The sequence below is a fragment of the Dermochelys coriacea genome, chromosome 5 (genome assembly GCF_009764565.3).
Source record: "Dermochelys coriacea isolate rDerCor1 chromosome 5, rDerCor1.pri.v4, whole genome shotgun sequence".
NCBI classification, from domain to species: Eukaryota; Metazoa; Chordata; order Testudines; family Dermochelyidae; genus Dermochelys; species Dermochelys coriacea.
In genome coordinates this window covers 100,757,294-100,770,643 of record NC_050072.1, presented here as the reverse complement: position 1 = coordinate 100,770,643, position 13,350 = coordinate 100,757,294, and the positions used below count along the sequence as shown (strand labels likewise).

The following is a 13,350-nucleotide window of genomic DNA, read 5'->3' as shown; positions in this document are numbered from 1 at the left end:
CACCCCTTTCTTTTTTCTCCTTCTTCCCATTACCCTCCCCTGTTTCAGGATTAAAAGCATACCATGTTACAATAAGATGTGGCTGCAAGAAAAACAGTATCCCCTCACTATCCCCTTTACTGTTATCTCCCAGGTCCAAACCTGTAACTGTATTTTTACACTATGGCCCCAATCCAGCAAAGCCTTAAGCATACGATTAACATTAAGCAAATGAGCATGGTCTCACATTCAAGAATGGAATTACTCATGTCAATGTCCTTAAAGTTGAGCCTGCCTTTAAATATTTGCTGGATCAAGAGCTATATCTGCGGGCTCAGTTCCATCCACTCACCCACACAACCAACCTCCCCTGCTCTAAGACCAACCTTATTTATTGCTCTTATGGTCTGTACTTCCCTCATCTATGTTTCATATTCTTGTATTTTCTATCCTTTTGCCTAGCTATCTCAAAGACAACATGGCCATTGTGGAGAAGCTAAATGAATTCTTTCCAGCAGTCTTCACTGCAGTTGATGTAAGGGAGATTCCCACACCTGAGCCATTCTTTTTAGGTGACAAATCTGAGGAACTGTTCCAGACTGAGGTGCAAGTTTTGGAATACATTGATAAATTATAGCGTAAGTCACTAGAACCAGATGATATTCACCCAAGAGTTCTGAAGTACTCAAATATGAAACTGCAGAATTATTAACTGTGGTTTGTAACCTATCGCTTACCAGGTGACTGGAGGATAGCTAATGTAATGCAGATTTTTAAAGAAGGCTCCAGAGGCAATCTTGGCAATTACAGGTTGGTAAACCTAACTTCAGTACCGGGCAAACTGGTTGAAACTACAACAAAGAACAGAATTATCATGTACAGCTATGTATCTGATACGTTGGGGAAGAGTCAACATAGCTTTTGTAAAGGAAAATCATGCCTCACCAATCTATTTGAATTCTTTGAGGGTGTCAACAAGCATGTGGACAAAGGTGATTTAGTTGATATAGTGTACTTGGACTTTCAGAAAACCTTTGACAAGGTCCCAGACCAAAGGCTCTTAAGCAAAGTAAGCAGTCCTGAGATAAAGAGGGAAGGTCTTCTCATGGCTAGATAACTGGTTAAAAGATAGGGCACAAAGAGTAGGAATGGTCAGTTTTTATGAGAGAGAGAGAGAGAGGGGTAATTAGCAGGGTCATCCAAGAATCCGTACTGGGATCTATGTGTTGAACATTTTCATAAATGATCTGGAAAAAAGGTTTAAGGGTGAGGTGGCAAAGTTTGCAGATGATACAAAATTACTCAAGATAGGAAAGTCCAAGCTGACTCCAAAGATCTCACAAAACTGGGTGACTTGACAACAAAATAATAAATAAAATTCAATGCTGATAAGTGCAAAATAATGCACACTGGAAAACAATCTCAACTATACATGCAAAATGCCAAGATCTAAATTAGATGTTACCACTCAAGAAAGAAATCTTGGAGTCTCTGTGGATAGTTCTCTGAAAACATCTACTCACTGTTCAGTGGCAGACAATAAAACTAACAATGTTAGGAACCATTAGTAAAGGGATAGACAAGACAGTAAATATCAAAATGCCACTATATAAATCCATGGTATGCCCACACTTTGAATACTGTGTGAAGCTGTGGTCACCCCATCTCAAAAGAGATATATTATAATTGGAAAAGGTGCAGAGAAAGGCAATGAAACATTGGTGTATAGAACAACTTCTATATAAGGAGAGATTAAAAAGACAGGAAAGAGAAAAAGACGACTAAGCGGGGATATGACAGAGGTCTATAAAATCATGAATGGCGTGGAGAAAGCGAATAGGAAGTGTTATTTACCCATCACATAACACAATAGGCAGCAGATTTAAAACTAACACAATGTACGGTCAATCTGTTCAGCTCATTGGCAAGGGATATTGTGAAGGTCAAAAGTATAAATGAGTTAAAAAAAGAATGGAGATAAATACATGGAGGATAGGCCCTCAATGGCTATAAACCAAGATGGTCAGATGCAATTCCATGCTTCGTGTGTCCCTAATTCTCTGACTGCCAGAAGCTGGGACTGGACGACACAGGATGGATTACTTGATAACTGCCTTGTTCTGCTCATTCCTTCTGAAGCACCTGGCAATTGCCATTGGTCAGAAGGCAGAATATTGGCCTAGATGGACCATTAGTCTGACCCAGTATGCACATTATGTTCTTGTATACTTTCATTAAAAAAAATGGATTCAACTTTCAGCAGCAGCAGCAGCAATATAGCTACAGAGAACATTATTTATAGCAACACCTGAGAATTTACATATGGGTTCAATGGTGATTTTTCCGTTTAAAACCCCATGAACTTTACAATTTCAAGAATACTCAAAGACACATTTTTCTCATGATAGCCAACCCTTTACTATGACTGCCACATTTCCCTTTTCTTTAAATCAATGACACTTCAAAAATCAGTTCATAGCACCAACCTGGATAATTATATTATAGGTTGGGAAAAAAATACTTGCTTTATCTGGAGCTGACAGCTATTCACCACAAATATAGTTTTAATGGGCTGATTTCTTTATTTTTCCAACTGCAAGAAACCAATTGAACTGAGCAAATCTCCATGTCTAAACATTTAAAACCACCTACATTTAAAGCGTCAATTTCTTGTTTAAAATCCCCCAAACTATTATTTAAAACTGTCCCTGGCCCTTGTGTATGGGTGGAAAGAATATGAAAGAAGTGGGGAAAGACTCTTGTGCCCTGGTGCAAGGGGGATCAATTGCTGTCTCTGTGCTTAGGGGAGTGCAATGAACTGCTTCTACTGGGCATCGCCAGGAAGAGGGAGGCAAGTCACTGCTCCTCCTCTGTGTGCACTGGGGAAGTAGGGCTATGCTATCCTAAGTGATGGTCAAGCCTGCACAGTTCCCATGTGGACTGATAAAAATCAGAAGACATTGCTAGGGACAGTGCATATCCGCATCCCTTCTCCCATTTAGAGGTATGTCTAAATATCATAGTATGACTCAGAGTCCGATATTCAGCTTGGATGACCAGCCGTGCCATTAGAAAATGGAACATCGGAGTCTCAAAATAATCAAGGTGCGACATCCTGATGGAAGTAAAATTAAAACAATGACAGCTATGGAAAAGGTCAATCTCACGTTTGCAACAAACAGATTAGGGGGAAGTGTGAAGGTGGTACCAATTACAGAAAAGCTGAGGAAACCCAGCTTAGATGTTTTGGGCATGTGAAAAGATCAGAAGTATGTAGAGGAAACAGAGCATTAAACTTAGAAGTGGAGGGTAAGGGAAGGGTTGGAAGACCTAGAACTATAAGGATGGATGTTATACAAAACGATTTGATTAGCTGCAGAGTATCTGAGGAACTGGCTCAAGACAGACTGGAATGGAGAAGGACTCAAAAAAGCTGACCCCCATATAGAGGGGACCAAGGCTAGAAGCAGCCGCAGCAATGAAGGTCAATCAAGCACCTTCTCTCACAATACTGGAACAAGGAGACATCTAATTAAAAGGCAGAAAACTGCCTTTAATAACTGATAGAAGAAATAGTAACCCTTTCTTTCTCTTTTACACAACATATAATTAATCTCTGGAACTCTTTACCTCAAAATGTTATTGACAGCCACAGCTTAGGAGAAATGTTAAAGGTTAGCAGAACTCAAAAAGGGGTTAACCACTGACATGGATAACAACTTCCAGTTTCATAAACTGTGGTATAACTTTAAAAAGGGATTTACTATTCAGGGAAACCATTACGCACTTGACATTAGGAAAAAATTTCCCTTATGAGCAGGTTATTTTATTATTAGGTGTATTTCACAAATTCCTGTGAAGTATCCAGTATTAGCAACTGTTGGAGATTGCATAGTTGACTAAATAGACGATTACTCTAATCTACTTGGTGAAGTCCTGTGCTGTACAGGGAGTGGAATCAAAGTCCTGAATTCTAATCCTGGCTCTGCCAACAACTTGCTATGTCAGGTTGAGCAAATGGCTTTGCTTTCCTGTCTGAGCTTCCCTAAACTATAAAATGAGCACAATGGTAATTTCAAACCTACATGTAAAACAATATAAAAATGCTAAGTACTATTATTATGTTCCTAGGTGCCCTCAGTTTCCTCTCTTCCCAGGTGGTTGGAAAGAAGAGAGAGTGTGTACGTGCGTTCATTCTAGTAGCCCCTTTCCTCATGACTGCAGTGGATAGGGATATCAGGGTAGATCTGCACTCTAAACTTACATCAGCACAACTACATCACTCGAGGGTGTGAAAAATCCACACCCCTGAGCAATGCAGACTAATCTAACCCCCAGGGTAGACAGCACTAGGTTGTTGGCAGGGTTTCTGCTGCCGATACAGCTACCGCCTCTCATGGAGCTGAATTAGCTTTCTTGTCAGTGTAGTCACATCTTCACTGAAGCATGACGACACAGGTGCAGCTCTGCCGCTGCAGCATTTTAATTGTACACCTGTCCTAAGAGCATCAAACTGCTCAGTGCTCCCTAGACTGCCCCAGGAGTCAGGCAAGAGTGGAAATGCTCTTTAGAGCAAAGCTTCATTTGCATTACCTGTTGTCAGCAAGAGGGAACCAAATGCTGATCAAATGTGAAGTCTGGATGAGTGTGACATCCCTAGGTCTTGAACAATATAAAATCCAAGTATTTAACATACTATCTTAATGGATGACATTGAAGGAAGCTACCTATCAATTTTTTTTTTGCCAACTACCTTATATAGTCAGTTTAATACGAATGTGAACAAAAATATCATATTTACATAATTATTCATTGGGGTAACTTCATACAACACATTGACTCGAAATATGCTAGCAAGCGGACATGCGGTTTTATATTAAATTTGATCTAAGATAAAAAATGTTCACCGATACATGAACAGGATCAGTAACCATGGTCCTTTGGTAAAATATATTCTTTATCTTCAGATTAAGGGTTATGCCACTTTATTTGTGACTAAAATATATATTACTGTACAGTGAAATGCAACAGATTAGCTACAAAGGAAATCAGGAAGGAAAAGATTTTAAAAGTTCTTTCAGCACATCTTATCAAAACAGCAGTGTTAAATCCCACTTAAAACAAAGCTTACGGCAGACTCAGATTTAAGGCGGCTGACCAAGCTCTTTGTGATATCATTTGCTGAGTGCAACATACCTTACATTCCATGCAGTGGTGAAGTCCGGGTTTAGTAGTAGCAGCGTACATGTGATATCTATCAATTCTAAAAGATTAAAAAAAAAATCCATGAATGATTAACAGTGGTAAAATAAAATGTCAAAACTTCTCCCCTCTTTATGCCCCCATAATTTTTCAAAGCCTCTTCTCTCTGACTTGTTCTTATTGCAACACACCTCTGGGAAATATTGCTGAGTTCCAGTCCAGAGAAAGAGGTAGCTCAAACTGGAAGAATGACACACAGTTGGTTTAGTTTCTTCTCCTTCCATGTTGAGTACTTAAAATAAGTCCCACCTCTTCACTGACCTCTACAAACTCCACTATAATGACTTGGAATCATGGTTCTCCTCCCCGTGGACAACTATGATTCAAAAAGACAATATTCTTACGTGAATTAAAAGCTACTGGATAGCTCTGAAACAGAGAGATTGTATGGGATCTTTGAGCATTCTAGTCCATTTAGTTATTAAAATTGAAATACACTGTGTGACTTAAACACACACAAAGTTCTTAAAATTGTTGAAAAATTGTTGATCGAGATCTTAACACTCAAAACTACAATCATCTCCTGGAACAGCAAAGCTACAGTGGTTTAAGAACCCTGCACTGCAGATAGCAATTCGCTATAGCTATTCTATGCTACACTCTTTTACCTGTAACTAAATAACCACTACAAAAATTGCACCTATGGAAGGGGAAAATCCCCTACAGCTATGGATTAGGAACAGAGAACATCACAAATTAATTAATAAGTTGCACAACTACGTAACAGAAAATACTTTTAAAAGACTCTGAATAGGCTACCTCTCCAAAGATTGTGATACTATGACTAATCAGTAAATAAGAAACAGACATATCCATAAACATTTGTTTTTCTACTCCCCTTTAGACACTGCAGACTGTAAATTTCTACATATATTTAATGATGTAATAAAACTGGAAGGAGCTATGTGGGTGACAAACAGAAGAGTTATTCTATTCTAGCCTTTCCTTTCCCTCCTGTATTTTGCTGCACTAATCAATTAGTTTGATGCCTACCTAGGTAAAAAACGCTTAGTGTTATATGCCACCTCTCATAAAACACAGTGATAATTCACAATGTCTCAGGTTTGGTTCTTTAACTCTTTCTTCCAAAAGTCACAAAAGCAGGTCAATTAAATCTTCCCCAGCATTACAATTCTTAAATATAAATGAGCTGGGTAAGAAACAGCAGCAGCACACAGATACTCTTCAAAATACAAGCAAAATTATCAGTGCTTTTGCTCGCAAGACTGTTAGTCTGGATTCTTAACTGTTCATAATATATTCAAAAGGTTGTAACACCATAGTAATTTGCCAACAAAAACAAGTTTTTTCAGTTCAGCTGCATTCTCATGAAGGAGAAGCACTGGATTACAATTTGTTTTAAGAAAAAAGAGCTATGGAGGGGGAGAAAAAGCAAGGGGTATATACAGGGAGCTAAATCCATGGATGGTTCAGTTAAGATGCCTGGACATACAGAAAACTAGTAATTAACTGACTATATGCAACTACAATGGGGAACATTAATCTCCAAAGACCCAGGGTGGTCCACAAGCAATTCTCTGTGCAAGCCTAGCCAGATGCAACCTTCATTTGGGATTTCTGCCAGAAAAAGGTGAATTTAATCACATGAAATTCCATAGTCTTGGCCATCCAGGCTGCTGTCTAGGAGTCTGATGCAGTGAACCAGTGCATCTGTTGGCACCTTATCAATATGCTCAAGTGCAGCCAGCACCACCCATAGTTACATAAAACTTGGAAAAAAATAAATTGCGAATTAGAGATGAGCCAAAGCCCTGTATCTGGATTTTAGGGGTTTGGGCAGTCTGGGACCTGAAACCAGCTCATGTAGGCCCCGAGCCAGCAAAGTACTTAAGCACATGCTTAATTTTAAGCATGTGAATAGTCCTATTAAAGTACATAGGATTATGCATGTGCTTAAAGTTAAACATGTGATTAAGTACTCTGCTGATTACAGGCCTTATGGTTTTGGTTTTGCTAACCCAAAACTTGACCAACAAGGCTTAGCAAAAACACTGCTGGTTTCATCCATTACTAGATCACCACAAGCATCAAGGGATGAAACAAAACCAATTCAGGGGTGCGCAGTAAGCTGTGGCTGCTTCAGACACACCTTTTTCACAATAGCTTCTGAAAAATGAGAAGCAAATAAGACAATAGAATATTTAAAACAGTGGTTCCCAAACTGGGGTTCTTGAACCCCTGGGGGTTCACAAAATGTTACAGGGGGTTTTGGGAAAAAATTCCCTAATGGTGGACAGAGCTGTCCCTAGGCAGCACAGGGCAAGCAGCCCAGAGTTCCTGGACTTCCAAGAGCTAAGCAGATCAAAGCAAGCATATCTATCACACTGAGGAGATTTAAACTTCAAGACTCCCTATCAGAAATGAAAAGGGAGGTGGATATTTTTTGCTGTTTTTAAAATTAAATAGGCAGCTAGTATTGTTTTTAAAATTATTATACAGAACAAGTTTAAGCTTTGTTGTAACATGCATTGTTTGCCTGGACTGCTCAAGACCTGAATGCTTGTGTAGGAGGAACTCTTTGAGTTGGCTTCTTATATACCTTCATGCTGTTTCACATCTGATACTCCTTGATGAAACATAGGAGCCTTGTCTTATTACAGCTTATTAGGCTTATTCAAAGCTTATACAAGCTATGAAAGTGAGATCTTGGAAGAGTGTTGCCATTTTCATAAATGTAATAAAAATACCGTAATGATAAATAATAATTAATAATAAATAGTGTGTAATAAGCACGTCATAAAAACAAATGTTACATTTCCAAGATTACTGCTTTTATTAATTATACTCATGTAAAGGAGAAAATCCCTGGAAATATTTGTTTTTAGAAGGGGGTTTGCAAGGCTTGACATCTTAGTAAAAGGGGTTCACAGGTTGTTAAAGTTTGGGAACCACTGATTTGAAATATTTATTTATAGTTACAGACATGATAAAAGGCAAAAACTCAAAAGCTCTGATTACACCACCATTACTTAAAAATCACATGTTATACAAACATGTCAGCCTTATCCTCTTTCAAAATAGATCAAGAGAATAGAGGAGATAATGACTCTTCTAAAGTAAATTCACCACAAATGCAAGATTCATCTAAGCAACCTACTAGATGGCAAAATGGTAATTTCTTGTAAGGAAGAAAATACAGAGGTGGACATACATCACTGCTAAACGTGAACCAGCATAACTCCGCCACTTGGGCAGTTGGGATTTTCATATCATTCCTCTGATGGCTTCTCCAATCTGTGATTATTAAAACAGAAAAATCTCTTGAATGTTCAGTATTATAAACTGCAATCTCCTTTCCTCTCACGACAAGAAAGAGCCCTGAGCATCTTATTTTGTACATTAATAAATACATGTTTAATCTAAGGTATTACCAATTCCTGCAATGTGACTCATCACTGGTATGGTATGTTTTCCTCCCTTCGTCCATTCTTTAAGTAATATTGTATGTGTGGCAGGCAACACTGCCTATCATTAAGGTTGCCTCACATATCCATTATAAGACCCTGTTTTCAGCTGCTTGTAACTTGGCCAAACTTTAACCATTTGGGCTGAATTTTCCATGCTGGATAGCTGTCTCAGGCTGAAAGTTTTCTGGAAGTTTCACCCAGAACAGTTCAGCTGTTTCTGAGAACAAAGCTAAGAAAAAATACATTTTGCCAATATAAAAAAAATTGAAATTGAAACATTTTCTTTGAAATACTCTAGTGCCCCCCGTACTCCAGAGCAGAGATTAGAAATTTGCAAGGAGCGCCCTGTGCGTCAGGAATGTGCCTTTTTCCTGTCCTTGTGAAAATCCACCCAAATTTGGCCAAGCTGTAAACCTCTGAAAAAAACTGCAATTTGAACTTGCTCGATAGGTGGGGCCAGGCACAGGAACCGAGAACAGAGAGCATGTCTCTCCTGTGCTCTCAGTGCCCCCCTAGCTGGCACTCAGGAGGAGAAAACCATCTGCTTCAAACACATATGGGACAAAAAACAGACCAAAGGAAGGAAAAGGACTAGTTTAAGACAAGGAGTCTGGTAAGACTAGCACTGGAGGAGGAGAGAGAAACTGGCTTGGAAGCCAGGAGGAGGAGAATGACTGGGAGCCACTGGGAGATATTGTGGGGGGAGAGCACAGACTGCATGAGGAGCTGGAGGGAGACTCGGACTGACTAGTCAAGGAAACTATGTTTGGGTGTGGGGACAGGGAGGAAAACTGGAAGTCAGTGGGGAGATTGGGACTTAGCAAGCCTCAAGGAGGAAAGTAGGATTGGCTGGGCCAGGATATGGGAACTAGGATGCACAGACAACCTTAATTCTGGCTTTTTCCTAGCTTTTGAGTGCTTGACTTTAAAAATCATTGTTAAGGTTGCAATGTTGTTTTTGTGTGCAATTATTACGTAACATCACTATTCAAAGATCAACTGTGATAAAATTTTAGCTAAGCTAAATTGTACATTAATTAAGCTAAAAATAGTTTAAAAAACAAACTTTGTTTATACTTGATGTGGATGCACTTGCCAAACTAATGTTAATTAATCCTATTGAGAATTACAACCATGTATCAGACAAATTTCCAGGTTAGTGCATCTTATTATGTCAAGGATCAGGAACACAACCAAGTAGAAATCTAATCAGTTTAAATGGAATAATAACTAAAGAGTTAGAGTCTGTCATTTTTTGTGGTTTTACAATCACATTTTACTATGTTAAAAACATTTCACCCCCTAATGCCATGTGAAAAACCCACAAAAACAAGGGAAGCCAATTGTCTATACAGGGAATAGAGTGAAACTAGACAAAAATTGTTGTCAAATGCATGAAGAGGACAAACAGAAAAAGTACTTAGAGCCATCTTAGCCATTACTTGCAAAAATTGCAGATTTTTTTCTGTGAGAAGTGATGGTTTTGAACCTTTGGTTCCCTTTATGAATGTTAGGGGCACTTTTTGCCATTCTTTCCATGGAAAGCCATGTGTCAGCCATAGGACAAAATAGGATTGGTTTTCTGCTGTACCTTTACTTATCCTGTGACAGTACTGCAAAAATAAGACATGCCTTAGGGTCATATGATTTGTTTACTTTTTAATTCACTCTTAGCAGGTCTTTGCTGCTGGGTGAGGTTTATGCAGAATGCAGCAGCATACTTGCTCATTGCACAGGTCTGCTTGCAGAGAGGAGAGTCTCTTCAGCTGCAAGAAGTGAATGTGGCCCTAGATTCTTTGTGTTTATTTTTATTTGGCTGTACCAGAAAATAAAATCAAAGATGACGCATGCTTTTCAGCCCACAACTGTAAAAATAAAACCACAGATCTACAGAAACGTGACATTTTAATTTCAAAAAGGTACATCTGTTCAGTGGTGAAAAGAGGATTACAACACTTTTAGAATTATGGTACACTAAGAGTAGGGCTCTGATTTTGCAAAGACACAAATGTTTAACTTTGAAACCAACAGGACTTACCCATGTGCACGAGGCTATGCACATGTATAAGTTAATACAGAATCAGGGCCACAGTTACCAAGACCGTTACTGTCCAGTTCTCTAAATAGCTATCTTAAACTATTCTTCTGCTTTCTTTTGAGCAACAAGCATTCACAGTGAAAACAGTAACCAGTTCCCAACCAGAACCATACTGTTGGATGCCCTGTAATGCCTAAACAAGCATCTTGAAATCACACTCTACATATTAATACTCTCAATTGTAAATAAAAATATCAGACACTCTCCTTTTATTCTTTGTTGGAATAAAGAAGACTGTGGAGTATACAATGCTAAACAGTATGTGGTAACTGAGTATTTTATATCAAATAGACTGAAGATATTCACAATAATCTCTAGTAATCCGCTGAACAATTTGTGATGACACTACACACAGTATATATTCAGTATACATGCATAAAATCTAAACATTATAGGAGGGATCACAAAGTGTGTAGTAAACCTAGGATATTTTAAAACCTTCAGTTTTCCATAGAAGTTGGAGAAAGTTGTAGTTTAGTAAGATTCTATGGCAAGGTGGCTTAGTCGCGGTCCTATTTTTCTGGATTCCAAAAAACTCTGAATTTCCTTCTACGTAACAAGGATCAGCTGTAAATTAAGCACTTGTCTCAATAAATAATCAATAACTCATTACAATGTACTTGCTTCTTATGAGATCCTGCTAGCAAATGATGATTATGTATCATTTACTTGCAAGAGTTGATATTTGAAGCAGAACCATTAATTTTCACTCCTGTATTTAAGATGGTTTATGGAACTTCCAATTATACCAATTGGAAAAGACTGGAATACAATTTCAATTGCCAAACTTTTTCCCCACCCAAGAGGCTAATGACTTTAGCACCAATGAGAACCAAATCTATACTTGGCATTATAACCAGAAGAGACCTGCCCACCATGCAAAGTTCTATTAAAAGTGAAAAGGCGTTTTGCCTGAGTAAGAAGTGCTGTGTGGGGCTTTAGCATATGAGGATATCACAGTTTAGATTCTAAGTCAAGTAATGTCTACATTTGAAAGATTATGTATAACAATCTACATGAAAACAAATTCCTTTCTGTAACTCAGTCACGGGATTATTGAATTTTTCGGCATTCATCCTCTCCATCATTTAAGCTTATGAATTCTGCCAAACTTCTCTGTCTTGAAAAAGGCAATTTTCAGTTAAGGGAAAAGCATGTCATCCAACACTTAAAGCAGAGTTTGGCATATAAAGCAGGTCATTAATATAGCAGAGTCTTGAGAACATACAGATCATCATTTTAAAAGCTGGACAAACCTGAATAATTTTGCAGACCATCTTGCACCAGGCACTTTTTGTTTGCTTTCTGTTAAAAACAATGGAAAAGGGAGTCTCTCTTCAAGAGAAAAAGACAAAAACCTGGATTTCACACTGCTGAAATATTTGTAAGATGACAGTTTTATGGTCTGTATTTTGGGATGAAAGGACTTCAGACAGGCTCTGTCAGAGACAGAATTAGAAGACTTCAACTTCCAGCCCTGAACATTACTAACAAGAGTAATTCAATGAGCAAATCCTGTTTGCAGATCTGAGCCTTACTACAACAAAGCACCTGATTCTATGAGAATAGGACAAATTTAGCTAGTAGGGAGCTGGAGACTAAATAAGAACCAATGGTTGCCTTCTTGCTTACTTCCAAAAATGAAACAAGCTTTGCATTATATGTTTAATTTGGACTACAGATGTAGAAAGCCTTTTGTCCGTCTGCTGTGTCTTTTCTGGGGCAGGACTTTTCTATAACAATCTAGGTCCAATCAGGAAATTCTGCATGTGAAGGACCTGCCAGGCAATCCACACACACCTCACCGGTGTCTGTATGATAAGCTAATGTTCTGACTAGTCCATCTAAGTCAGCTATCACTTCAAATTCACATTAGTTTCTGACACCATGTCAGACTTAACTATTTATGTTTTGCATTTAAAATTCTTTTTACTGAGGTTCAGAAGAGTTCTCAAATTCTCTGTTTGAGATCAGATATGGTCATAGGTTTCTATCAGATCTGAATGCATCAGTAGCAACCAGATGGGATCCTAATATACCCATGGAAATGATCCAGATCTTGTTATTGTCGAACAGTATTACACCGATGTCACAATTACAAGGCAAGCTACATTTTAGGCCTTTCAGAGTCCCTTTTGAGTGACTTTTCAAAAGGATGGAACTCTGAAGTCCAGCTACTCTGGGACTAGATGTCTGGGTGGGAGCCCCGTTTCCTAACCAGATTAACACCATTGGGGCTTTCACATTTGGAACCTGTGTGAAATTAACACATTTGTAAGCCTTTTTCCTCCATGATCAGCAAGCTGACTATGATAACCCCCAAACAGCTTCTTCAAAACAAACCATTTATTATTCATTCACCCAAATATAAATAGCATGAGAGCAAAGGGTTAGAACAAAAATCCCTATACACATATATTCCCTTATCTAAACCTTAATCTTTCCTTTCAAACTTTGGAAAGTTCCATTCAGCCCAGTTACCTCCATCTCTGGGTTGGGAAAAAACAAACAGTCTGCTTGCTGAAGTTTGCGTGTCTGTGTGTCTCCTTGCATCCCTGTCATGATTAGCCTACTGCACCAGTG

General features: G+C 38.5%; 1 protein-coding gene across 2 annotated transcripts in view; it reads right to left on the bottom strand.

The window, feature by feature from the left end:
- Positions 1–13,350, bottom strand: part of PTAR1 (protein prenyltransferase alpha subunit repeat containing 1) — a 74,154-nt gene that overhangs the window by 49,919 nt on the left and 10,885 nt on the right. For both annotated transcript variants that reach the window (XM_038401382.2, XM_038401378.2), the window contains exon 3: positions 5,176–5,242. In XM_038401382.2, coding sequence (XP_038257310.1) covers positions 5,176–5,242 — 67 coding nt within the window. The remainder of the gene's footprint in view (positions 1–5,175; positions 5,243–13,350) is intronic.